The sequence below is a fragment of the Gigantopelta aegis genome, unplaced genomic scaffold (genome assembly GCF_016097555.1).
Source record: "Gigantopelta aegis isolate Gae_Host unplaced genomic scaffold, Gae_host_genome ctg3374_pilon_pilon:::debris, whole genome shotgun sequence".
Classification (NCBI taxonomy): Eukaryota; Metazoa; Mollusca; class Gastropoda; order Neomphalida; family Peltospiridae; genus Gigantopelta; species Gigantopelta aegis.
In genome coordinates this window covers 2,248-28,418 of record NW_024533305.1, presented here as the reverse complement: position 1 = coordinate 28,418, position 26,171 = coordinate 2,248, and the positions used below count along the sequence as shown (strand labels likewise).

Sequence of the window (26,171 nt, the reverse complement as noted above, 5' to 3'; positions counted from 1 at the left end):
TTGCTCTCCCTCCCACCCCACCCTGGGGGCTACAATCAACAAACTTGGCCACTTGGTCAAGCACGATGGGAATGCGGCCATTGTCACCCTTATATACGGTGACAATAGGCTGCATCGATCCCAGATTAGGCAGAGACGGCAACCAAAGGTAGCACAGGTGGGACCAACCTGGCGGTCCCATCTGTTTCCAAGTAACCAAGGAAACAGACAGGGGCAACTTGGGGAGGAAGGGGGGGGAACCAAAGCCGGCAGCTAAACTGCTGGGGGCAGTCCTTTATAAACCAGCAACAGTGCCGATGGAGACTAGACATGTGATTACTATGGTAGCACCAGCTAGTCCACCAGTGTCTCCACTGGTTGTTGTTGTTCTGGCAGCTGACACACTGTGGAAATCCAAGAAGAGGAAAGTTTCAGAAAAGGACACTATCAGGTCAAGGGAGATACCCGCATGTTTTATCTGTCAGCAGAGTGGAACGGGCTGTATTGACGGGCGATCCTGAAACCAGACATGGACAGTGCAGTTATCCATCAGTTTTTCAAGATGCTCCTATGTGAGAATTACAGAGGGATTGTTCCGGGTTGTTATGTCAACTTGGTTGACTTCTTCCCGAACTACAAGATCAATCAGCCCATCACAACGCCATGAGTTCCACCGTCAACCTCTCCAAGAACCTTCGCCTCCAGGTAAGGGCTTAGTCAGACTTTAAACTTTTTGGCCGCAGTTCAAACTTTTATGTTTATTGTTTTTATAAATAGTCTGACACACTTTATTTTGACAGCCTGTCAAAATTGCTCAAATCACCTTAAAACCTTTTCGGCAGAGTATTCAAATTACACTTTGGGATTTAAGTTTTTATTCCAGACACGATAGAATGTGTCGGCTATCTTCCTTTTGACTTTAGGTCTTTGACCTAAATTCTAAATTGTTTATTCCACATTCTGCCACCTCGATACCTACCCCTCCCCTCCTGTCCCGGACTGAGGCTAAGCCCGTGATGGGCATGCTTGAAACCTTTGTGGTATACAAGCATGTCAAAACAGTTCAGATTCAGACTCATTGGAAATGTAAACCCGATATCCTTTGAATCAGTTCCAACTGAACCCAGTACATCCCAAACCAATGTCACACTAAACATAGTTTCTTCCTCAAGATCTTTTCTGATGCGCTAGCTGATAAACCAAGTATTCTTGAAACTAGTGAAGCAGCAGATCCAGGAACTTTTATCTGCAATGGACTCTCATGGTGCAAAGAAGACAGAATGTATCATACATGACCTCAACTTTTCTTATCGGGAACAAATACTTGATTCCAAAAATGAGAATTTGTACAGATAAGTCATCTGATTCTGATGCACTATCATCAAGCAACGAACATGGAGCACTACCACCAGATAAGGTCACACACAATCCTACATTGAGGGCAGGTCAAAGAAAACAGGGATTTCACGAGTCAGAGTAGTTTTTTCCCCACATTATTGGTGAATTTTATCATATTATTATGAAGAAAAGTAAAATAACTTTTTTTTCATATAATATTTTGTTTAAGTGGTGATTTTATTAATACATACTGTACTTTCTTTTTGAATGTTTGCTTCTAGATTATTTCTATTTACAAGACAATGAAAAAAGCAGATTTATAAACTGGCTTACAATTAACATAAAATATTATATATACAGAATGAGAACCAAAAACCAGAATTTAAAAATATTAGCAATTAAAAATACTCTACAACAACAATTTGTAATAGAAAAATACATTTTTTTAAAAACTGTGATTATAAAGAATTCACAGAAAATTGGACACCATGGTTGAATCTTTTTAAATAGAAAATAAAAGAAGAAAACAAATCTTATATCACGAAAAGGTATACTGACACAATGAAAACACAAAACAGATATTTTTCAATATTTTGTTGTGATTAATGAAAAATATATTTATTGGACTTAAAATAACAATTTATGAGAGGAAGCCATTGATTGGTACTTTTGTCTGGGTTTTAATCCTGGTTTTGTTCTCATTACACATACAATAGCAGAAACACACAAAATGGTGTGAAATGCGTTCACTACATGCTCAATCATTCTGCATGCAATGCACGTGAATTGCCAGTATGTGGACACATAAAAGTCACGTAACGGTGTCATATTCCTCGTCACATTAAAAATGCCACGACTCGGAGAAGAACAAAGGGAGCGAGCGTTGGGCATGGTTCAAGGGGGGACTTTGCAAAGCCAAGTTGCTAGGACCTTCAGAGTACTGTATATCCATCAACTATTGGATGACTTGTTGAACGTCATCAACAGACCAGGAGTGTCCGTGATTGACCTCAACCTGGTCAACGTCCTGTTACGACCCCACGGCAGATTCGACGACACCACCTTCGTGACTGGTTCAGAAGTGCGACGATGAAGCAAGCAACACAATAGGACGTCATGGAAGGCCTATCCATCCAATGACAGTCATCCGTCGACTCAGAAAGGCTGGTCTCAGATGCAGACGCCCGTACAACGGTAACATCATGACACCGCGACATCGTGCTACGAGACTACAGTTTGCTCTCCAGAATGATAATCATCCACCAGCCTTTTACCGGAGCATTGTTTTCTCAGATGAGTCCCGTTTCTCGGTCTCCTTTGCCGATGGAAGAGCACGTGTGTACAGGAGACTCCATGAATGGTACGCTGATGGATGTGTGAGGGAACGTGATTGGTTTGGTGGCGGTTGTCTGATGGTATGGGGGGCAATCAACTGTGATTTCAGGAGTGATCTCATCATTGTCCACGATGCCCTTACAGCCCTGTGTTATGTTGACATTATTCTAAGACCAGTTCTTCAGCCACTTTTGCACCATCACCGAAGACCAGGAGGTCCCCTTCTGTTTCAACAAGACAATGCCCGTCCACATACTGCAAGAATTACCCAGGCATTCCTGCAACAAGCCGGTATCACCATTATGAACTGGCCCGCTGTTTCACTGGATTTGAACCCAATTGAACACATGTGGGATGAGTTACGACTTTGTGTACGTCACCGCCAGCCACCACCACGTAACGTCACTGAGCTTGCACAGGCATTGCAGGAGAAGTGGAGGAACATTCCTGTGGCTTATTTGAGATGTTTGTGCCAATCCTTTCTCTGTCGTCGTCTCGCATGCTCTCGGGCCAGTGGTGGACACACCAGATATGGCGGGGGGTTGAACTTTTCGATTACCAATGCAACTCGATTACTGATGATAACTTGCCATGTTTCCATGTGAATGTATCTCATGAATACCAGTCATTAATGTCATATTACATTATCCATCAATTCATTAATAGTTTGTCGTTATTTGCAATGAAAAGTTATTTTTGCGTTTTCATTGTGTTTCAGTATATTTTAGAAGTGGATGATTTTAGTTATGCTCATACTGCAGAGTGGGAGAATACAAACTCGTCCTTCTCCTTCCTCTCTTCTTCTTTCTTTTCTTCATTTCCTTACTTTATTCTCCCTCTTCTCTCTGATCCCCAGAATGATATTGTTGGGGGTTTTTTTTTTTGGGGGGGGGGGGGGGGGGGGGGGGGGTTTTGTTTGTTTGTTGTTGTTGTTTTTTTAATTTTATATATTTATATATTATCATTTATTATTATTTTTTTTATTAATTAATTTTTTTATTTTATTTATTAATTTATTTAATTTATTATTATTATTATTATTTTTTTTTTTTTTGGGGGGGGGGGGGGGGGGGCGGGAGTGTTTCGAATTTGATTTATCGGTATTTTTAAAGAAGTCTTTTATTTTTATATTACACAAAAACAGGTTAATTATAATTCCTATAGTACAAACAATTGTAAATAATAATTTTTGTAAAAAATTGTATACAGCATACAATTGTACAGTAATGATTTGAGGCCCCCCACATTGACATTGCTCTTGTTTCTGGGGACAACAAATTTAAAAAAACAAAACAAAAAAACAAAACATTTTTTATCTTGATATACTGTTGGTCGTAAATGATGCATTTAATTCAATAATAAATAATTGTCGTAACTACCACTATTTATGCAAATAACTAAAACACCTAATCTACCTTAAATATAGCAAATATACAAATAAATTGTAAATTTGTTCACGTTTCATTGCCATTAAAACAAATTCAACATCTTAACTACAAATGAAAAAAAACAGTTCATTATCTTGGCTTTTTAAAAATGTATTTTGATGCATACAAGTCCTTCTGGTTCTCACGCGACATAATGTAGATGTCAGATTAAAGTTAGATGATTTTCAAAGAAGCATATATATATACAAACTCATTTGTGTCAAAACAAATCAAAAAGCATTTTCACTTTGGTTGAGAAAGCAGATTTCTTGCAGATTTCCAATACCAATGATTAAATCTGAAATGTTGCAAATAACTAGCGTTATATGCATTCTGCACAAAGCAGATTTATGACTGTACAGTAAGATTTCTTTGTGGAATAGTTGTAAAACATATTAAGTGTTCCAGCTGTAAAACTCGCCATAAGTCAGTACAGGCAGTCAACTTAATTTGGCTCTTGAATCTTTAGTGTGACAGGGCCCTAAACTATGTGTTTCGTAATTAGTTTAAACAATCAATATATTTCAGGTTCACCAAGACTAGATTATCGAGTTCCATTCCAGAAAGAGTTTGCAGCAGCAGAAGGTGGAAATGTGACTCTGAATATATCAGTGATTGCCAACCCAACACCCACATTCACCTGGTATAAACTGACTGATAGAAACAAAAATCTTGGGTCTGGTGGTTCATCTACAACTGACGTATCTGCTGTTGGGAAACTTACACTGACAAATGTTCAGCAGGAAGATATTGGTACCTACCAGGTTGTTGTGTCAAATGGAACTAAAAACACGGATCTTGTGGTGAACTTGACACTTCATTTAGCAGGTATGAGGAGATGTGTATGTGCTAGTTGTAGAGCATCATGAGATAAATTGTAAAGCTAGATACTGACATTGAATGTTACTGCCATTCCATAATATATGTCTTGTTCTGTATTCCTAAAAATTCCTAACTTAAGTATACTTGAACACTAAATATCGTACTAAACTAGTCATACTTAAGTTGGTATCAGACCTGTCAATCCTCCCAGATTCCGTGGGAGTCTCTCATTATTTGATCAATCCCCCCAAGAAAACAATCCTCCCAGTAAATAAAAAATTTGTAAGCATAAAATAAAAAAATATCTACTTTCGCTAAAATAACATACAAGAAGTAACTCCACTTTTTTTTTCATTTGGAACTCTTCGGCTAATTTCGGTTTCCAACAATGTACAAAACTGTTTAACGTTTGCTGAAGTGAGAATTGTGGGATACATTGTTAAAGCACCTGGTATTCATAAAATGTCTTAAAGGCACTCAGTTACACATGGTTGACCTAATTAATGACCCAACAAACTATTATCTGAAAATACATACATTTGATTTGTACCTAAAAGTACTTTATTGAACCGTCTACATAACTACTGTATTCCACTTATTATTGATATTTTATGAAAATAATTTTATTATGTTGACGGTCCATAATTCAGAGAAAAATAATGGCTATTTGGAGAGCAGAGATGTGACATATTATTTTTGAGTCATGTGATGGACATCCCCAAAATATCCGCAGTGTCAAAATGATTTACCAAGCTCATGTAACGAGAACGCTTGACCGTCCTCTGCGATGTAGGGTAAATAAAACAAAGAAAAAACAATGAAAATAAGTTATTAAAAATTAATAAAAACATTTACTGAATGATAAGCTTATACATTAATTTATTTTAGTAACAGAAGCATGTTAAACGTCGACAATCCCGACTAGTTAGGCCTTTGCATCTATAGGTAAATTTATCGTCAGTCATACGTGAAAAAAATCTAAACATCTAGATCACAAACACCTTCATTTACCTTATCAAATTCATAAATAAAATATGCCATAACAGCTGGCTTAGGATAGGAATTATTACATTTTTAAATAATACTCTGAACTAGGCGGTGTTTATATATGATATGGATATATATACAATGGCCGTGTTTTTAGTCTCCTTTACTGAGGACTGGCTATATACACAGCAAAAATGTATATAGGCGGTAAACAAGTATTTGATTGATTAATTAAATATGAAAAATTAATAATAATAAAATGATAATAATAAATAAATAAATAATTTTACAAATTATCAGCTGCTGAGGTAGATTATCTAACAGAGAAACTAACTACGGCTGCTTACGTAAATTTTTTCAAAAGTGAATTTTACCGCAAATAAATATGACTAAAAGGTTATTTTGCTGTATATAATCATATTTCAAATGCACAAAATTGGAAGGGGCAATAAAACTCTATTATTATTTATTTTTTATATACCAGTAATGCTGAGACAACTCCCGGGACCCCCTCTAAATTTATGTAATGTTTCTGTAAAACTGTCCCCACCCACCCCACAGCGACATGATTTTACCAATAATAATAATAATATTTTTTGGGGTGGAGGGGGTGGGGTTTTTTTTTGGGTTTTTTTTTACTATAAAAATGCGTGCATACACATATGGCAAGCTAAACTTGCCCCTGCATGTAGAACTGGATTCAACTGGCTTAAGTTATAATTAAGCCAACCTTGATGGCAAAACATCCAACAGTACACTGCCTTTTTTACACTTTACATTAAACCGAATGACCACTTTGCGAATCAGTCAAAATAATTTGCAAACGTTTAGCGAAAAACAAGTGGCTGGTCATATATAGGCCACATTGCCAATGCTGAAAAACATGTTACCCACCCCTGCTAAATTTCATGCACATCCGCTTGCATTGGTGCTGTGTACGGTAGCTCCGTAAAAGAAACCCTAAAATACACAAATTCCTTTTTTTTTAAATCATAATAATATAAAAAATTGTGAGCTCATGTTCCAACTGTTTATTATTTTATTTCAGCATATTCGCTGTTATTTGTCATGAAATAATATATTTTTAATTATTTGCCATTTACTGTATATAGTCTTCCCTCATTTGCCAAGTCTCTATACACGACGGTCGTTCATAAAAAATTCAAGGATACATTACAGGGCTGTCGTATATATACATGTAGCCTCATCACTACGAGTCTGTTTTGCCATACATTTAATGGGTTTTCACCAAAAGAGTTCAAAATTTTAAAAATGAAGCATGTCATGGAATTCCCTCGATCGCGGTTCAATTAAAATGTTTTGAATGATACAATAGCTTGTACAGGAAATTATGCACAAAAACAGGAGATAGCCAAATTTTTCTGAGGTTAATAAATTCTGTTTAGTATTAAAATATCAATGTGAATTTACAGGGCTAAAAAAATTTGTCAATCTCCGAATCCGATTCGCGCAAGCATAAAACATCCGAATCTATCTGGATTCGCGTGAAATATTTCCAAAAATTTATTAAATTGAACAATCAGTGAGTAAAACATTACCAAATTTAAAAAAAAAAAAAAAAAAAGTCTGGTCATCAAGCTTCAGTTTAAACTGGCTTGAAAAGTGTAGCATACATTCGAATCCATGCATGTTCGAAACAGTGGTTTATTGAGACTAGTCTGGCCTGGAGCCAAGTGGTGGTTGGCCCATTTCTATGAACCAAATTGCAAATGAAGAGAACTGAAAGGAACCTGTTTGTTAAATTTTTACATAATAACAATACACAGTAATTAAGTGTTTTCAAATTTACTAATGCACCAAACATTTCTATGTTAGTTCGCTGATATTATGTTCCTAACCATGAATTACCTGCTCTTTTTAATCATTACATGTTTTTGTCAGTTGAAGCCTTTTATGCTTCAGAAATATCCATACAAACATTGAACCAATGTGCAAAATATATCGGCAAAATTATTCTATGCACTGTTTATGAATAAGCAGTCTTTGATCCAGCCAGACTGAGCAGAAAAACGTCCGCCAGACTGGTTTGTGCAGTTCATGGTAAACCAAATGGCCACATTGGGAACCAATCAAATAGTTTGCGAACGTTAGTGAAATGTTTGCTGGCTGAACTTGGGGCTGGTAAGACACCAAAAAACACTAATTGTAAAAAAAAAAATGGAACCAACAACTATACTGACACACTTTGAAAACGTAATTTGGTTTTAATGCGACACTAAAAACCCCCAATATCAAATGTATATCTATGAATGTATTACTATAACATGCTAAGGTAACTGGAAGTGTACGTGACTGTCCTGGACCAGGCCAACTTCCGGATACAGCTCGGAGACAAGACAGACAGATACGGAGAAACCATCAATTGTAAGGTTTGTGACATCTCATTCCAATTGCTACGAATCATCGATTTACTGTAATTGGATTTATTTGACTCCCATGACATCCTGTCATGTTTCTGGCTGTTGTTGCAGCAAACAGGAAGTGGTTATGTTGATGGTTTCTCCTTATCTGTCTGTCTTGTCACAGAGTTGTAACCGGAACTTGGCCTGGTCGAGGACAGTCACGAACACTTCCAGTCAGGTTATATCTCTCATTCAACCTTGAAATTGTTGAATGGTGCATTTGAAAATTCTTAGCTACCCTTTGTTGCGAAATTCAATCAATAAGCATTCCTAATGAACGCTTCCTCTGATCATTGCTGAGTTGTAGCATTGTTTCACACTGACTTATCCAATAATCAATCTTGGCCTTTTATGCGTCCAACGTATGCAGTTTGCACGTGCAAAGTATTGTGAACATACTGCACACATTTTCAGTTTTACACTAAATTTTGAGTTTTCACCATTTTGTGTTAATTGCATGAAAAGATCCTCGTTATAAATCAGAAACCCACGTTGACATGCGGGAATACACCTTGGCATGTACGTTATAGTAATACATTCATAGATATACATTAGATTTTCTTTTTTCTCTTTTTCTTTAAAATTGGATAAACCTTTACTGACAAATTGGTTATTCTTTTCAATAAATAGTAATGTGTTCTTTTTTTTAATCCATATACAGTGAGTAGCATATGACACAGAATTCTATATACTAACACTGTTGATAAAGTTCTCTGAAAATGTTTAGAATCGGAGGATTCCCATGGACTGCTTCCATGGGAATGCACATAGATTCTCATGAAAAAAGCCAAATTTTTAGCCCTGATTTAGTACTTGTGAATATAGTACTTGCCATTATGTCTGTTTTCCTCAACCGTTCCAACCTCCCCCCATCCACTATTTTATTTTATTTCCTTAAATGCTATAATACAAATAAAAATGTATGACAAAACTAGATTAAGATATTATTACACATATGGTTAAAAATATCTTGGTACATATCAGTTGTACATCACACTAGAATGCCAAGTGGGACGTAACACTTTATAGTCACATGATGACGTGATCAAGTGGTGCATTACAACCTTACAGGAACATCAACTAAACGAGATGAGTGATATAAATTAAGATCGGTTATGTGTAATAAATAGGATATTAAACTCGCTACCATTTTGTATCATGTTTATGTCCCTCGTGAAATAATTTTCATTGTCACTCGCTAAAGTTTGTGACAATTGAAAATTATTTCACTCAGGACATAAACATAATACGAAATGGAAGCTCATTTAATATCCTATAAATCTTGCAGTACTTTCAATGCAGACATAAATTGTGCACTTGTTATAGATCTCTCGTGTAAGTGTGGATATCAGTTTTACAGCATATCGCTTATTATTCTTTTCAAAGTAAATTGATATTAAGCAGCCTCAAATTATTTTTAACTTATAATTTAATCTTAATTAATCTCAATTTAGTATTAAACAGCAGAATCATATTAAATGAACATAGATTTACTGTAAAATAAACATACATGTACTAAACTGACTGACAAAACATTTAAAATAAAATTTGGTTTTATTTTGCGGAATCTTTATTTATATTATTATCATCTTTCTTTTCACCAATGTTGGAATATTTGAGTTGAAAAAAAAGAAATTGCTAACAATTATTAGTTTTGGGAAATGTTTTATTTAACGATGCACTCAACACATTTTGTTTTATATGGTGTCTGACATGTGGTTATGGACCAATCAGATATTGAGAGAGGAAACTGTTGCCACTTCATGGGCTACTCTTTTCTATTAGCAGCAAGGGTTCTTTTATATGCACCATCCCACAGACAGGATAGTACATACCACAGCCTTTGTTACACAAGTTGTGGATCAATGGCAGGAATGTGAAATAGTTAATGGGTCCACCGACGGGAATCACCTGGCCCGAATGGCTTTCGGAGCTTAAATGTTATGTCACGTCGTCCATCAACTTTTCACAATTTCAGCTTCTTCTCCAGTTCCACCAGGTAGGTTTCGACAAAACGTGATCCAAATGATCCTCTCATGGCTCTGACCAAGATGGCCACCCTGTCCTCTGATTGACTTAGACATTTTCGAGTTCTTTCAAGTTCCATTTGGCACATTTCAACCAAATGTGTTCTAAATGATCCTGTCATGGCCCTGACCAAGTATTGTTATTTTTCGGGCCACTTTGAAATCCAATGTGGCTGCATTTATGATACAGACGAAATTAGAATTCACCAAATTTCAAGGCATATTCTGTGATAAAAGTGGATCATTTATTGGTTCTGGTTACAATACATACTTATGCACATCCTCAGTTTGTTCATTGGCTATTTTAATGTCAAATTATCAGTCACCAAATGACCATCTACGATAAATCAGTATTACTATGATTCTCTAGTTAGAGGTACATGTATAGTTAGTTTAATACCATGCGAATGATTCAGGCCCTATGGGCGTCTTGTTAATATACATGTATTAAGTTTGAAATGTATATTATTATTATTTATTAACTTATTTTTAGAAAACAATTCACTAGCTGATATTGTCATATAAATTATTTTTAATTAGGAGACCCAAAAAGTGATATAAAGTAGGCTTTTAAAGGAGGGGACAATTAAGGCATTTGGCCTAGCTGATACGCATATTCAACGATATATAATGCACATTATTGCTTAATATCAACAAGTATAATCGTATAGTTAATTAATAAAACAGTTAAATGTGACGGCTATTATATATAATGGGCGCAGCCATTTTGGACCATCCCAGTGAATACGCCCTCTGGAAAGCTGGTGGTTACGTAATACCTAACGTGTCACGTCAGGAATTAGACTTCGAAATGAAGAAACAAAACATACCTGATTTTTTGCTAATGCATCGTAATGTTCTGTAATAATAGCCATCCCAGTAAGCCAGCAACAATATATATTATTAAGTGGTCTTTTCTTTCCATGTCACGTCAGGAATTAGTCCTCGAACTGAAGAAACAAAAGATACCTGATTTTTGCAGATGGATTGCAATGTTCTGTATAAATAGCCATCCCAGTAAGCCAGCAACAATATATATTGTTTTTCAATACAAAATGAACCACCATTGTCAAAGTGTTGAAATAACTGTATTATGTTTTGTACCGGTACATAAATTAACCCATGTACTGAAATTATAATCGAAGTGTTTTCTTGGTTAATTGGTCTTTTCTTTCCGTGGCCTGTACCTGTGGTTCCTGATTGGCAGGTGTATATTTAGACAGTCCCCAGACACTCTAAAAAGACGTGCCTCTTTTATTAAGATCACAGGGTATTGTGTGATAACCTCAAATCATAATGGACTTTACCAGCCGTCCTGTTTTATTACTGTAAGTAATTCTGTAAAACCTTTGATTATGAGTAGACTTTCCCATCTAAAATCACAAAACTGACCAATTACTTCGTCCCAAAGAAAAGAAAAGTATCACTTGGGTATCGTGAGTGGTTGTTTTTGCTCGAACGTACCCTACCAATAGGTCTAATAAACTCCATTTCGTTCTATTGATGCAAGTTGAAATATATTTCGTTGAATAGTTTATTATACTATCAAGTCATTTATGTTGTTTTACAAGTCAGGTTGATGAAAGCGAAGCGCTTTGTCGTAAATTAGAACATTTGTTTACACTGTGCATATAGGAGATGGACGGAGCTGACATCACTTCGCCCCAAGCTATACCACCGGATGTCACAAAAACGAAACAAAATGGCTGCCCCCAGTTAGCAGGAATAATCATGTTTTTTTTATTAACTCAGTATGTGTACGTTGGTGTTCCGGGTATGCATCTTTCCAACACATAAGGCTCTTGTTTGAGTTGACCCTACCTTTAGTAAAAAGTGTGTTGGGGGGGGGGGGGGTGATCAAATCTGTATTTCAATTCTGTTGGTTTCCTCAGCTATCAACATTAATATAGGAATTCCCCTTCACTAACTTTAACAAAATTTGCCAATTTTTATTTGAAATACACTAATTACTTAAAGTTAGCAGACCTCTTGGAGGTACACTGTCTTAAATTTAAGTATCATTTCATTTTCATTTCATTTTAACTTATTTTCGTGCTTATATCCAATTACGGTTCAAGCACGCTCTCCTGGACACACACCTCATGCAGATACTGTAGAATACTTTATTTTCGCGAACAACCCCCATCAATAAAAAAATGAAGTACAGATGTCAATAATTTTGTTTTAAAAACGGAACTTAGTTTTGCCGGTTGTTATGCTAATCTATAGAACTAATCCTACACGTTCACACGAGTGCTATACACATAAAACAATAGTTTTCATGCTTTAACCAATCAAGATTTTATTGTTTACAAGTTAATAAGCTTACAGAAGGTGCTTACCGCGTGCAGTTTTTCTTAATCCTTATAATTGTTATAAAAACAAAAACCGAAAACAAACGAAACAAAATTTGAAGGCACAAGCTACTAGTACTCAGTAACTTAAGTTTGATTGAAACAATATTTATTGCCGTCAAAATACTAGTTCAAAACGGTTTGTAAAGTAGCGACGTGTAATATGAATAAAATTGTGAAACATCTGAACATAGCCCAGTCCGGATTTTTTCACTTAATATACTGTGATAATGCATGTTTACTTCTGTCGTTGAACACGTGTAGACTCGAGCACTGCTTTGTTACTACTAGCCTCGTACATCGGAAACTAATGTGGTATAGTTGAATGAGACTACATATATTTTTTTTTTTTTTTGTCGGCCTTTATTTTCGCGTGGAATATATTTTCACGAATTTCATTCACGCGAAAAATGCGAAAATAAATTCCACGCGAAAATAAAGTATTCTACAGTATCCAAGACAGTGGGTTAGTTGGTTAGTGTTAGTGAGAGAGAAGAGGGTGTAGTGGTCTTACACCTACCCACTGAGTCTTTAAAACTCGCTCTGAGTGGAAGCCGGTACCGGGCTGCGAACCCGTACCTACCAGCCTTATGTCTGACAGCTTAACCACACCACCGAGGCCAGTATTTAAGTATCAGTTTATGTGTGATGCATTAGTAAGCAGTATATTGAATACTACTTGGTTATGATACCTGACTTAAGAAGGTAGATAAGTATTATACTGACTATAAAGTATTTTGACTAAAGTACTAGTCTTGAATATGGCAAATCTGACCGTTTTTGTTTAGGTGTTCTCTTTGGTCGTGATCAGTCGTTACACTTGTTTTCAACATTAGCATGATTATACCAGAAATGCTTTAATGTAAAGGTATCTGTAAATGCAATAACATTGGTATACTATTGGTATTAAGTAACAGAGACCTACATATGAAGTTTGAGTGCCCAGTAAGAACTAATTTTAAATATATTTGCATTGCTACTGCTTTCAGAATTGTAGTCTAACTAAATTCTATGCAGACAATTCCATGCTTTAGGTAAAATATAGATATACAGTAGAATCTCATTTGGGGCGAATACTGTTGGGGCTTCACAATTTGTTTGACCCATTGGCTAGTTTACGCTAACCAATCAGCCACATTCGGGCGTGTCCATGACCCGTTATAATTTATATTTATTGTTACTTAACAATTTAAAACTAAAATATATTTGTTTGTAATTCCATATGAAATAAAATAGTTATCTGCACTATATTCTGCAAAAAAAGGTATTTAGTATTATAGTCGCCAAGTATAACCATTCCACCAGGTACATTCATTCAGGCATCGAAATAAGCATTGTGTTTGGTAACCCATTTACTGGTTACCACAAAATATAGCCTGGTAACCTATAGGTTACCACAACTACATGAAAGTTAGAATTGATTTTCTGTTCCTACTACTACTTTTAAGGCTAAAACGCGGACGTTCTAAAATTGTATCGGTGCGCGCGAACATTGGTACGAGAAACGAACTCCGGAAGTAAATTTATCTAGTGGGCACTGCTTAAACGTGGAATGACTATAATTGCTTGCAATTGCACAAGTGTGCACGAACATTGGTGCAATTTCGTACGAGAAAATGAAACTCGGAAGTAAATCCATCTAGTGGACGCTGCTTAAACGCGGAATGCCTATAATTGCTTGCAATTGCACAAGTGTGCGCGAACATCGATGCAATTCCTTATGAGAAAATGAAACGCGGAAGTCCGGAATGCATAGCCTGGTATACGTTCAGAAACGAAACTACCGTTATGTTGAAATTTTTGTCGAGAACGAAACACCGTTCTCGACTTTTCTTACATGTGGTAACCTCCCGGTAACCTGAATGACCGTTCTCGACTTATTTCGATGCCTGTTCATTACTGTGTTATTGCCATTTACAGTAATATCAGGTGCTATAAATGATTGCAATAAACCAACACAAGACAGTCACTGTTGTCTGTATGTCAGTCACTTGTATAAAAAGTCAATTATGCGACTGAATGATTGGTGACTTCAGGGGACAATATTTACAAGACTGAGGTAACCGAAAGTCGGTTCACGTGGTTTTTACCTAGGTAACCAATTGTTCGGTTACGTGAATTATATTTGCGTAACCTGTGGATTACCTGATCGGTTACCTCAAAGTTACGTTGAAATTATATTTTAAATATATATAATTTTTAGCTCAAACAAAGTTAAAACAAAATACAAAAGAAAACGTTTTATAAAACAGTTTCTTTAATGCTTACAAATTGAAAGAAGTGACTTGTAGATGTTTCTTTTGTTTTTGTATGATCGTAGCATTGTAGATTTATTATTATTATTATTATTATTCACCACTTGCCATCGGGATCGCAAAAAGTAATTTTTAGTTGCCCGAATCTAAAAACCACTGTCCTCTAGAACCTCTGTGCAGCTTGCGGAAGTTAACACTATTGTAAAAGGACTAAATATCAGCCCAGTACTGAAACAAAATAGATACATTTGGAGGAAAAATGCCCATTCCCTGGTGCATGATTAGACTAATAATTTTCTTTTATAAATAACAAATAAAGGCTACCATTTGTTACTGATATGTCAAATTTAGTTTACAGCAGATTACCCCCCCCCCCCACCAAAAACCCAAACAACAAAAGTCCAGTTCCTCTGAACTATAAAACAGACTACTCATTGGTGCATGATTAGATTAATAAAAATAAATCTTATAATAACATAAAAAGATAGACCACATGCAATTTGACACTGATATTTCACTTTATCGATGGTACTTTTATACTACAGTGATGTTCCAAATGTTTGTTATTTAAAGCTCATTATGCGATGTTAGTATTTTTCAGCTTTTGTGACATTTTTGCATTTTTGTTTACGTTAAAACCATTTTCAACCTTTGTAAAATTATAGGCATTCCAATAGTATATCTACATATATTCCTTTAGTACGGAAACGTATTAGTGCAACCAAACGCAATAGAATAGCAGCAGATAATTTAGGCGCCTTAGCAGTCCGTGCACATTTCTTTAAAACTTTTGGCTCGACTCTATACTGAGCCTTTGGTCGCAAGTCACAACCGTTGCAATATACCATTGTCTACTGGTTTGCCGTGCATCAAGTATCTAAATATCAGTCTAAAACATTTGTCAGAATACTAGTAGTATGTCTGCATGAATAAACTTCTTGTAATCGTGAAGTCTGCAAATTTTAATTTCTGTACATCTAAAGATCACGACGTAACCGATTTACGGTTTGCGTAAATTTAATTTTGCGTAACCGACACATAATGGGCCGAATTTACAAAGCCTGTTTTAGACTTCCATGCATGTAACTACAGTTTGTACATACATTTACTATTACAGTTTGTACATACATTTACTGTTACAGTTTGTACATACATTTACTGTTACAGTTTGTACATACATTTACTATTACAGTTTGTACATACATTTACTATTACAGTTTGTACATACATTTACTATGCTTAAAGGGAGAGTAAACTCAAACATGAGCCTTATGTGTGTAATAATATGTCATTCACATTGCCAAGACTAGATGACTGTTCGAGATCATTTATTGATAAATGACACACATCTACCTGCCAGCATGGCTGGGACCCACGTGACCACATGTGTATTTGTACGATACCGTTGTTAATGTATCATGTCTATTAGTACGATACCGTCACATTGTTAATGATATCTCTACAATGTGTTGGAAAGATGCATACCCGGACCACCAACACATACTGAAACTTTAACAAATGAAAAACACGTAATTTTAGAGTTACTAAAAAAACGTGATTATTCCTGCTAACTGAGGGCAGCGCCACTTTCTTTTGTTTTCGAGGCGTCCAATACTCTAGCTTGGGGCGAAGTGACGTCAGCTCCGACCAACTCCTGTATGCACAGTGTAAACAAAAGCAGTAATTTATGACAAGGTGCTTCTCTTTGATCAACCTAACTTGCAAAACAACATAAATAACGTCATAATATAATAAACTATTTATGGTAACTAAATATGTTTCAAGTTGCATTAAAGGAACGAAATGAGGTTATAGTATTTTTCTCTGTTAAATAATTCAAAGGAAAAATGTACACTATTAGGCCTATAGGTATGCTACATTGGAGCAAAACGACAACCCACGATACCCAAGTGATAATTTTCTTTTCTTTGGGACTACATACTTGGTCAGTTCTGTGATTTTAGATGGGAAAGTCTACTTAATCAATAGGTTTACTGAACTATTTACAGTAATAAACCATGTCCATTACCATATTAGGGGCAACAGGATACACAATACCGATATGTATTTTTGTGTATAGACAGAGATAATTAATTGCCTGGTCTGGTTACCTATCAAATAGACACCTGCCAATCAGGAATAACAGGTAGATGCATTTAACAGAATAGACCAATTAACTAAGAAAACACTCCATGTATCATTTCAGTATGTAGGTTAATGCATGGACAAAACATGGTACAATTATTTCGATTTGTTGTGTAACCACTTTGACAATGGTGGTTTATTTTGTATTGAAAAAGAATATATACTTATTGCTGGCTTACTGGGATGGATATTATTGCAATGCATGACTATTTTATCATCCCGCAAAAACCAGGTACATTTGTTTGTCTATTTCTACATTACGCCTTAAGTATTACGTAGCCACCGGCTCGCCAGAGGGCATATTCAGTGGGATGCTACAAAATGGCTGCGCCCATTATATATAATAGCCATCACATTTAACCATTTTATTAATTAGCTATAAGATTATACTTGTTGATATTAAGCAAAAGCCTTACTTAAGCATTCCTTTAAACACCTGTGTTTAAGAAAAACAGGCATCGTAAATTTGGCCCAGTAATTCTTAGTGTGTTGAGAATGTAGTTCATTGCACTTACAAAATATGTAATAAAAATGAGGCAAACTTTAACTGTTATTTAGATATAGGCTAAGTACATATTGAAATATGGATACTGAACAGCTAATCACAGAAATCATCGAGGTAATTATATTTACATATTCAAATAAGTGATTATTTTAGTAAGACATTCATATTTTGATTCTTGAAGGTCCTCCGAATATTCCCATGAATGTGACAGCATGGAGCAATGGTCCACACTCAGTCTCAGTGTCTTGGATAGAGGAATTTAATGGAGGATCAAATCAGACATTCCTTATACAATACCGAGCAGACACAACATCACAGCGAACAAATCTCACTAAACAGTTTCCAGAGAAACGTCTCCACATTAACCACACAGCTGTCATATCAAATCTTCAACCAGAGACGAGATATCTTGTGTGGGTTTTGGCTTATAATAAATATGGATACAAAGGATTTACAGAGGGACACGAAGCTTTGACTTTAGCTGCAGGTAATTTTCATAATGTGCAGACTCACAGGTACCGTAGCAGTTGTTTTAATCAAGAACATGAAATAATTTATTTACAGATAAAACATCTTGGAAGATTCAACACATTGTATTTTAAGCAACATGCATGTACATGTATTTTGGTCAAAATAAATTGAAATTGAATTTGTCAAGTTTGCCAGAAAACATACCACATGATTCTGTTTTGATTAGCTGGTAAAACAAAGTCAATTTTTTTCACTGTAAAATAAAATTCAGCAAAGAGGTTGAAGTGTTATTTGTTAAGTATGAATGCTATTTTGATTTGGCAAATTTGTCGTGCATTGTAAAACATATATCACAGTGTTCTGTTTTGTTTCACTAATACAACAAACTCAGTTTGTTTCATTGTCAAACAAAATTCAGCATAAAGCTAGAAAGGTTATTTGTTAAGTTTATAACATTGTGTTGTAAGACAGAATTCATACTTAATTATTAAATTATTAAGACCATCAGTAAAATATGGCCCTCCTAATTGTGTAGTTATATATTCCACTTTCTGCAGGAAAAGAACTTGGGTTGCAAAGAAACAAAACTTTTATGTTTTACCAAAATGATTAAGTATCACATTTTCCTGTGTATATAATTAGGCAATCTAAATGAAAATCCTGGAGAAAAATCCCAGAGGAGAGTCATTTATGGTTTAATGCAAATAAGGTAGACCAGGCTTAAACCATACTCACTGTTGTTGGGAACTGAAAAAAGCAACACTTGCTCGTCGGTAGTCCAGAAATAATTGTAGGTTTTGTGCTATCTTTGTACCATGCACAGGCTTTTATCAGCTATGTTTCTTGATTCCAATAATCGGAACAATTGCTCACCATTCCCCAAAGGCTATGTCGTTGTTTTTCATTCCCAATTTTTTGAAAACGAAACCTAACAATTTGACAAATACCCCTCCCATCCCCTTTTATGCTTCATAATGCAAAATAGATATTAATTTGAATAAATACAAGTGTACATGTTTAGTATTACTCTTTTAAAGTATAACTTAACATAATGAGATGTGTTTTAAATAAAACTGAAAATTGTGTTGTTTCCTACATTTGGGATGATTATCCAGCAGACACTGCAGGTTCTGTGGGCTCAGGTAAAACTGGGCTGGCTCAATTGGCAGTTGGGCACAAACTTAATGGCGACACTGACAGCTGTTATATGAATTGCTGCAAGGTAAAGGCAGACGCTGCAGGTTCTGTGGGCTCAGGTAAAACCGAGCTGGCTCAATTGGCAGTTGGGCACAAACTTAATGGCGACACTGACAGCTGTTATATGAATTGCTGCAAGGTAAAGGCAGATGCTGCAGGTTCTGTCGGCTCAGGTAAAACCGAGCTGGCTCAATTGGCAGTTGGGCACAAACTTAATGGCGACACTGACAGCTGTTATATGAATTGCTGCAAGGTAAAGGCAGACGCTGCAGGTTCTGTGGGCTCAGGTAAAACCGAGCTGGCTCAATTGGCAGTTGGGCACAAACTTAATGGCGACACTGACAGCTGTTATATGAATTGCTGCAAGGTAAAGGCAGACGCTGCAGGTTCTGTGGGCTCAGGTAAAACCGAGCTGGCTCAATTGGCAGTTGGGTACAAACTTAATGGCGACACTGACAGCTGTTATATGAATTGCTGCAAGGTAAAGGCAGACGCTGCAGGTTCTGTGGGCTCAGGTAAAACCGAGCTGGCTCAATTGGCAGTTGGGCACAAACTTAATGGCGACACTGACAGCTGTTATATGAATTGCTGCAAGGTAAAGGCAGACGCTGCAGGTTCTGTGGGCTCAGGTAAAACCGAGCTGGCTCAATTGGCAGTTGGGCACAAACTTAATGGCGACACTGACAGCTGTTATATGAATTGCTGCAAGGTAAAGGCAGATGCTGCAGGTTATGTGGGCTCAGGTAAAACCGAGCTGGCTCAATTGGCAGTTGGGTACAAACTTAATGGCGACACTGACAGCTGTTATATGAATTGCTGCAAGGTAAAGGCAGACGCTGCAGGTCCCCTTGGGCTCAGGTAAAACCGAGCTGGCTCAATTGGCAGTTGGGCACAAACTTAATGGCGACACTGACAGCTGTTATATGAATTGCTGCAAGGTAAAGGCAGATGCTGCAGGTTCTGTGGGCTCAGGTAAAACCGAGCTGGCTCAATTGGCAGTTGGGTACAAACTTAATGGCGACACTGACAGCTGTTATATGAATTGCTGCAAGGTAAAGGCAGACGCTGCAGGTCCCCTTGGGCTCAGGTAAAACCGAGCTGGCTCAATTGGCAGTTGGGCACAAACTTAATGGCGACACTGACAGCTGTTATATGAATTGCTGCAAGGTAAAGGCAGATGCTGCAGGTTCTGTCGGCTCAGGTAAAACCGAGCTGGCTCAATTGGCAGTTGGGCACAAACTTAATGGCGACACTGACAGCTGTTATATGAATTGCTGCAAGGTAAAGGCAGACGCTGCAGGTTCTGTGGGCTCAGGTAAAACCGAGCTGGCTCAATTGGCAGTTGGGCACAAACTTAATGGCGACACTGACAGCTGTTATATGAATTGCTGCAAGGTAAAGGCAGACGCTGCAGGTTCTGTGGGCTCAGGTAAAACCGAGCTGGCTCAATTGGCAGTTGGGTACAAACTTAATGGCGACACTGACAGCTGTTATATGAATTGCTGCAAGGTAAAGGCAGATGCTGCAGGTTCTGTGGGCTCAGGTAAAACCGAGCTGGCTCAATTGGCAGTTGGGCACAAACTTAATGGCGACACTGACAGCTGTTATATGAATTGCTGCAAGGTAAAGGCAGATGCTGCAGGTTCTGTCGGCTCAGGTAAAACCGAGCTGGCTCAATTGGCAGTTGGGCACAAACTTAATGGCGACACTGACAGCTGTTATATGAATTGCTGCAAGGTAAAGGCAGACGCTGCAGGTTCTGTGGGCTCAGGTAAAACCGAGCTGGCTCAATTGGCAGTTGGGCACAAACTTAATGGCGACACTGACAGCTGTTATATGAATTGCTGCAAGGTAAAGGCAGACGCTGCAGGTTCTGTGGGCTCAGGTAAAACCGAGCTGGCTCAATTGGCAGTTGGGCACAAACTTAATGGCGACACTGACAGCTGTTATATGAATTGCTGCAAGGTAAAGGCAGACGCTGCAGGTTCTGTGGGCTCAGGTAAAACCGAGCTGGCTCAATTGGCAGTTGGGCACAAACTTAATGGCGACACTGACAGCTGTTATATGAATTGCTGCAAGGTAAAGGCAGACGCTGCAGGTCCCCTTGGGCTCAGGTAAAACCGAGCTGGCTCAATTGGCAGTTGGGCACAAACTTAATGGCGACACTGACAGCTGTTATATGAATTGCTGCAAGGTAAAGGCAGATGCTGCAGGTTCTGTCGGCTCAGGTAAAACCGAGCTGGCTCAGTTGGCAGTTGGGCACAAACTTAATGGCGACACTGACAGCTGTTATATGAATTGCTGCAAGGTAAAGGCAGACGCTGCAGGTTCTGTGGGCTCAGGTAAAACCGAGCTGGCTCAATTGGCAGTTGGGCACAAACTTAATGGCGACACTGACAGCTGTTATATGAATTGCTGCAAGGTAAAGGCAGACGCTGCAGGTTCTGTGGGCTCAGGTAAAACCGAGCTGGCTCAATTGGCAGTTGGGCACAAACTTAATGGCGACACTGACAGCTGTTATATGAATTGCTGCAAGGTAAAGGCAGACGCTGCAGGTTCTGTGGGCTCAGGTAAAACCGAGCTGGCTCAATTGGCAGTTGGGCACAAACTTAATGGTCTGAAGGGGTTTTATTCCATCGTTTGCTATGCACACTGACAGCTGTTATATGAATTGCTGCAAGGTAAAGGCAGACGCTGCAGGTTCTGTGGGCTCAGGTAAAACCGAGCTGGCTCAATTGGCAGTTGGGCACAAACTTAATGGCGACACTGACAGCTGTTATATGAATTGCTGCAAGGTAAAGGCAGACGCTGCAGGTTCTGTGGGCTCAGGTAAAACCGAGCTGGCTCAATTGGCAGTTGGGCACAAACTTAATGGCGACACTGACAGCTGTTATATGAATTGCTGCAAGGTAAAGGCAGATGCTGCAGGTTCTGTGGGTTCAGGTAAAACCGAGCTGGCTCAATTGGCAGTTAATTGGGCACAAACTTAATGGCGACACTGACAGCTGTTATATGAATTGCTGCAAGGTAAAGGCTTTACTGGTGACAGTTTTGCTGCTGGAGAAAAATTATTGCCATTTGTTGAAGGGATCATAATATGTTTGTTTTTTCATTTTGTGTTTATTTGTTATAAAAAAAGTTATTGGTTTAAAATTGTTGTAGGCAGGATTAAAATTACAATAGGTGAGCATTTTGCCTGTTTTAAAAAGTGGTTTATTATGTTTAATAGCCATCTTAGTCAGGAAAGGCGAGTGATCACTCCAGCTGCCCTCCCCACTCGCCTGGAATGTTTTAGGAGAGCTGAAAATTGATTGTGTTGCCATAATATATTTAATGAATTTCATTTAAAGATAGTCATCTTCAGCTTGCCTTGATTTTGCTCATGGCAAACACTAATAAAGCAATGCTTGGATGTAGAACTTGACTATATTCACTAATCAGTAAGACCAAAACTCATTGTCAAGTTCCTAATTTATTGTTAACTTACAACCTATATATAGGTACATGTAGATAGTATAAATTGTAAAAGAAATGTATAAAAATTGCTAACAACTCACCTCAAACCCCCCTCCTTCCCCACCCCACACCACCACCTTGTCACCAAAATGGATAAAGCTAGACAGACCCTTGAATTGAAACTATTCATTAAATCGACACTGGCTTGTGTTTAAATGTGTGTCTAGCTTGTTATTAATGGAAAAATGTAGCAGGTTTCCTCTCTAAGACTATATGTCAAAATTACCAAATGTTTGACATCCAGTAGCCGATGATTAATAAATCAATGTGCTCTAGAGGTCTCGTTAAACAAAAACAAAACTTTTAGCCAAAATATGTTATTATCACACTCTTATGACCACTGGCTATCAAAAAATAAAAATAAACTTTTTTGCCATTTTTCCTCATCTGTAATTTTTTTTTTTTTTTTTTTTAGACATGGTCACATATTTGGTCTGTCAAAATGGTGCTTTTTTAAATACTAGAAAATAAAATTGTAGTTTTGTTTATGGGCATGTGTTCTAAAGTATCAACTTTATATTTTAATTAAAAAAAAAAAAAAAAAATCATAAATATTTTTGGTTGGAACTTGGCATTATGCAACTTTGATAGGGAACCTCTATGTTACACCATATTTTAACCAACAAACATTTGTAACCATTGTAACCATATATTACTACCCAAGACTTTAGTAGGGATCCAATGATCCTAGAACATTTTGTTGCAAAGTAATGATGCATTATTAGTGCCCTACCTGTCCAACTGAAGGGGGCTATAGGTTTTGTCTCTGTCCTTCTGTCTGTCCATTCATCTGTCCCACATATAGTTTTCTGGATTTCTTTTTGTATAGCTTTATCATGTACTGTTACAGATCAAGTTTAACTTTCATGGTGATTTACCCGTCTTTCACAGAATTATAGTCCTTGAACTTAGGAGATAAGAAAAGTTATGGAAATGTATTGGGAGCAGTAGTATTAGAATGCTTGTTTTAACTTTTTGTATGGTTTGATTGGTGATTAATATGAATATATATATACAGAGCTTTATAGATGTCACTAATTTGGGCACAACAGTGGCTTTTGTCTTTTTGTATGGTTTGATTGGTGATTAATATGAATATATATATATACACAGCTTTATAGATGTCACTAATTTGGGCACAACAGTGACTTTTGTCTTTTTGTATGGTTTGATTGGTGATTAATATGAATATATATATATACACAGCTTTATAGATGTCACTAATTTGGGCACAACAGTGGCATTTGTCTTTTTGTATGGTTTGATTGGTGATTAATATGAATATATATATACAGAGCTTTATAGATGTCACTAATTTGGGCACAACAGTGGCTTTTGTCTTTTTGTATGGTTTGATTGGTGATTAATATGAATATATATATACAGAGCTTTATAGATGTCACTAATTTGGGCACAACAGTGACTTTTGTCTTTTTGTATGGTTTGATTGGTGATTAATATGAATATATATATACACAGCTTTATAGATGTCACTAATTTGGGCACAACAGTGGCTTTTGTCTTTTTGTATGGTTTGATTGTGATTAATATGAATATATATATACACAGCTTTATAGATGTCACTAATTTGGGCACAACAGTGGCTTTTGTCTTTTTGTATGGTTTGATTGGTGATTAATATGAATATATATATATATACAGAGCTTTATAGATGTCACTAATTTGGGCACAACAGTGGCTTTTGTCTTTTATGAGTGCAGGAAGGTCGTTTTAGTTCAGTGCTGTCATTAACAGAGCTGCTGTCAATTGTCAATATTTAGAAATGCATTTCAAGTTATTTTAATCTAATTAAACTTAAAATTTCAGTGGCTTTGAGGTGAAATATTTTGAGGTCTGCATGTTTGTACTTCATTTGAGTGTGATTATTTGGGCATATGTATTTTTGGCACAATTGAATGCAATCTAAAGCCCTGAAGTATATCTTTTTTAGGAGAAGAGCCTAGCAATGCTGCTTTAATAGGTGGTGTTGCTGGAGGACTGACCGGAGGTGTGGTGATAATCGTTATTGTCATCGTGCTCGTGCTGCTTTTCATCAGGCGGAGGAATCAAAACTCCACAACATCTGAAAAGCCAATAATAGGTAATCTGATCTTACTACAAGAAGTTAACACAGTTTTGATATTTTTGTTTTACATAATAATCTATTTTCATTTTCAAATCAAGTTTGACATAGCATCTCCATTTTATTTTAATTTGGGCATAACAATTTTAAAAAACCCCAAACAACCTTTTAAATTAATGTTTTCTGATAGGTATAACATAAAAAAAGAAGAAAATCTGTAATGCAGGCCAATAATATATTCTTAGATTTGGTTCAGCGGATCTGATATCCATCTCTCAGACAAGTGCAAGTAAGTACGTTCATTAAAATAAGCATCTAGTTGATTTCTTCCTCCCCCACCCCTTCCAATCCATTCCAGATGATTGGTATATCAAAGGTTGTGGCATGTGGTGTTCTGTCTTTAGGAAAGTGCACATGAAAGATCCCTTGCTGCTAATGGAAAACTGTAATACTGAGTAAAGTACATGCCAGTTTCTATTAACACAATTTCACACAAGTTTCCACGTGCAAGTTTATTGATAGAGTGCATGTACATAATACCTTTTCCATATATGTGATTCCATGCATGGGCATTCAAAACATTCAAAACAAAGTTGATCAATAAGTAATTTATCTGTGTGAGAATGTTTCAGTGTGATGATGTCATAATGCGAAGTGTTTACTTTCATCTTAAACTATATTTCCACAACGTCAAATTTTATAGGGTTTATAGTAACCCTCTTGCAAAAACGCGGATATGGAAAAGCATATTTCCACATACGGAAACATGCACGATAAACTTGCCATGGAATCTCGCTAATGCGGCGTTCACACAGTGCCGATTATGGCTCCCGTTTGAGATCAGACAGTGCTACGACACGAAAAGAGAATAAGTCGGATTACTATGCTCAATGATCTGGAATGTCCTATCATTGTCTGAACACAGTCGTATACATTCGTAACAGAGTCCTACGGATCGGGAATGGTCCGGAGAGGTCGGCCAAGCACTCCCAACAGTTAGGTGCATCCCAATTTTGTCTAGTCGTATTACAATCGTGACTATGTAGTGACAGATTCTGCTGTATCGGATCAAAATCATAACAATGTTGTCTGGACAGTGTCCTGTGGATCGGGACGCTGTCGTGATGAATGGGCATGATCTGGACTATCACGTGACTAACGGTTTTCTAACGGATGTCTTCCGTCAGCGTCGGTTCACTGTTGGGTCACTGTCTGATCTCTGTCAGATCGCATTCGGGAGAATCGGGACGCTGTCAGACAGATTTGGTAGTTTTTTACCATGCGAAAGATACAAATCGGATCAGAAT

The 26,171-nt window shown here is 37.0% G+C and overlaps 1 protein-coding gene across 1 annotated transcript; it reads left to right on the top strand.

The window, feature by feature from the left end:
- Nucleotides 1-320: 320 nt before the first annotated feature.
- Nucleotides 321-25,864, top strand: LOC121392086 (nephrin-like). The gene is made up of 5 exons (XM_041523467.1): nucleotides 321-480; nucleotides 4,608-4,907; nucleotides 17,779-18,084; nucleotides 24,733-24,882; nucleotides 25,809-25,864. The coding sequence occupies exons 1-5, from the start codon at nucleotides 321-323 to the stop codon at nucleotides 25,862-25,864; spliced, it is 972 nt and encodes a 323-aa protein (XP_041379401.1).
- Nucleotides 25,865-26,171: the final 307 nt, after the last annotated feature.

What these genes read in the sequence shown, in the direction of transcription:
- LOC121392086 (XM_041523467.1), top strand. Translation starts at nt 321, where the DNA reads ATGGTAGCACCAGCTAGTCCACCAGTGTCTCCACTGGTTGTTGTTGTT. An exon ending in TCAGCAGAGTGGAACGGGCT is followed by an intron (nt 481 to 4,607) that starts GTATTGACGGGC and finishes AATATATTTCAG; the next exon opens with GTTCACCAAGACTAGATTAT. An exon ending in AGCTTTGACTTTAGCTGCAG is followed by an intron (nt 18,085 to 24,732) that starts GTAATTTTCATA and finishes TATCTTTTTTAG; the next exon opens with GAGAAGAGCCTAGCAATGCT.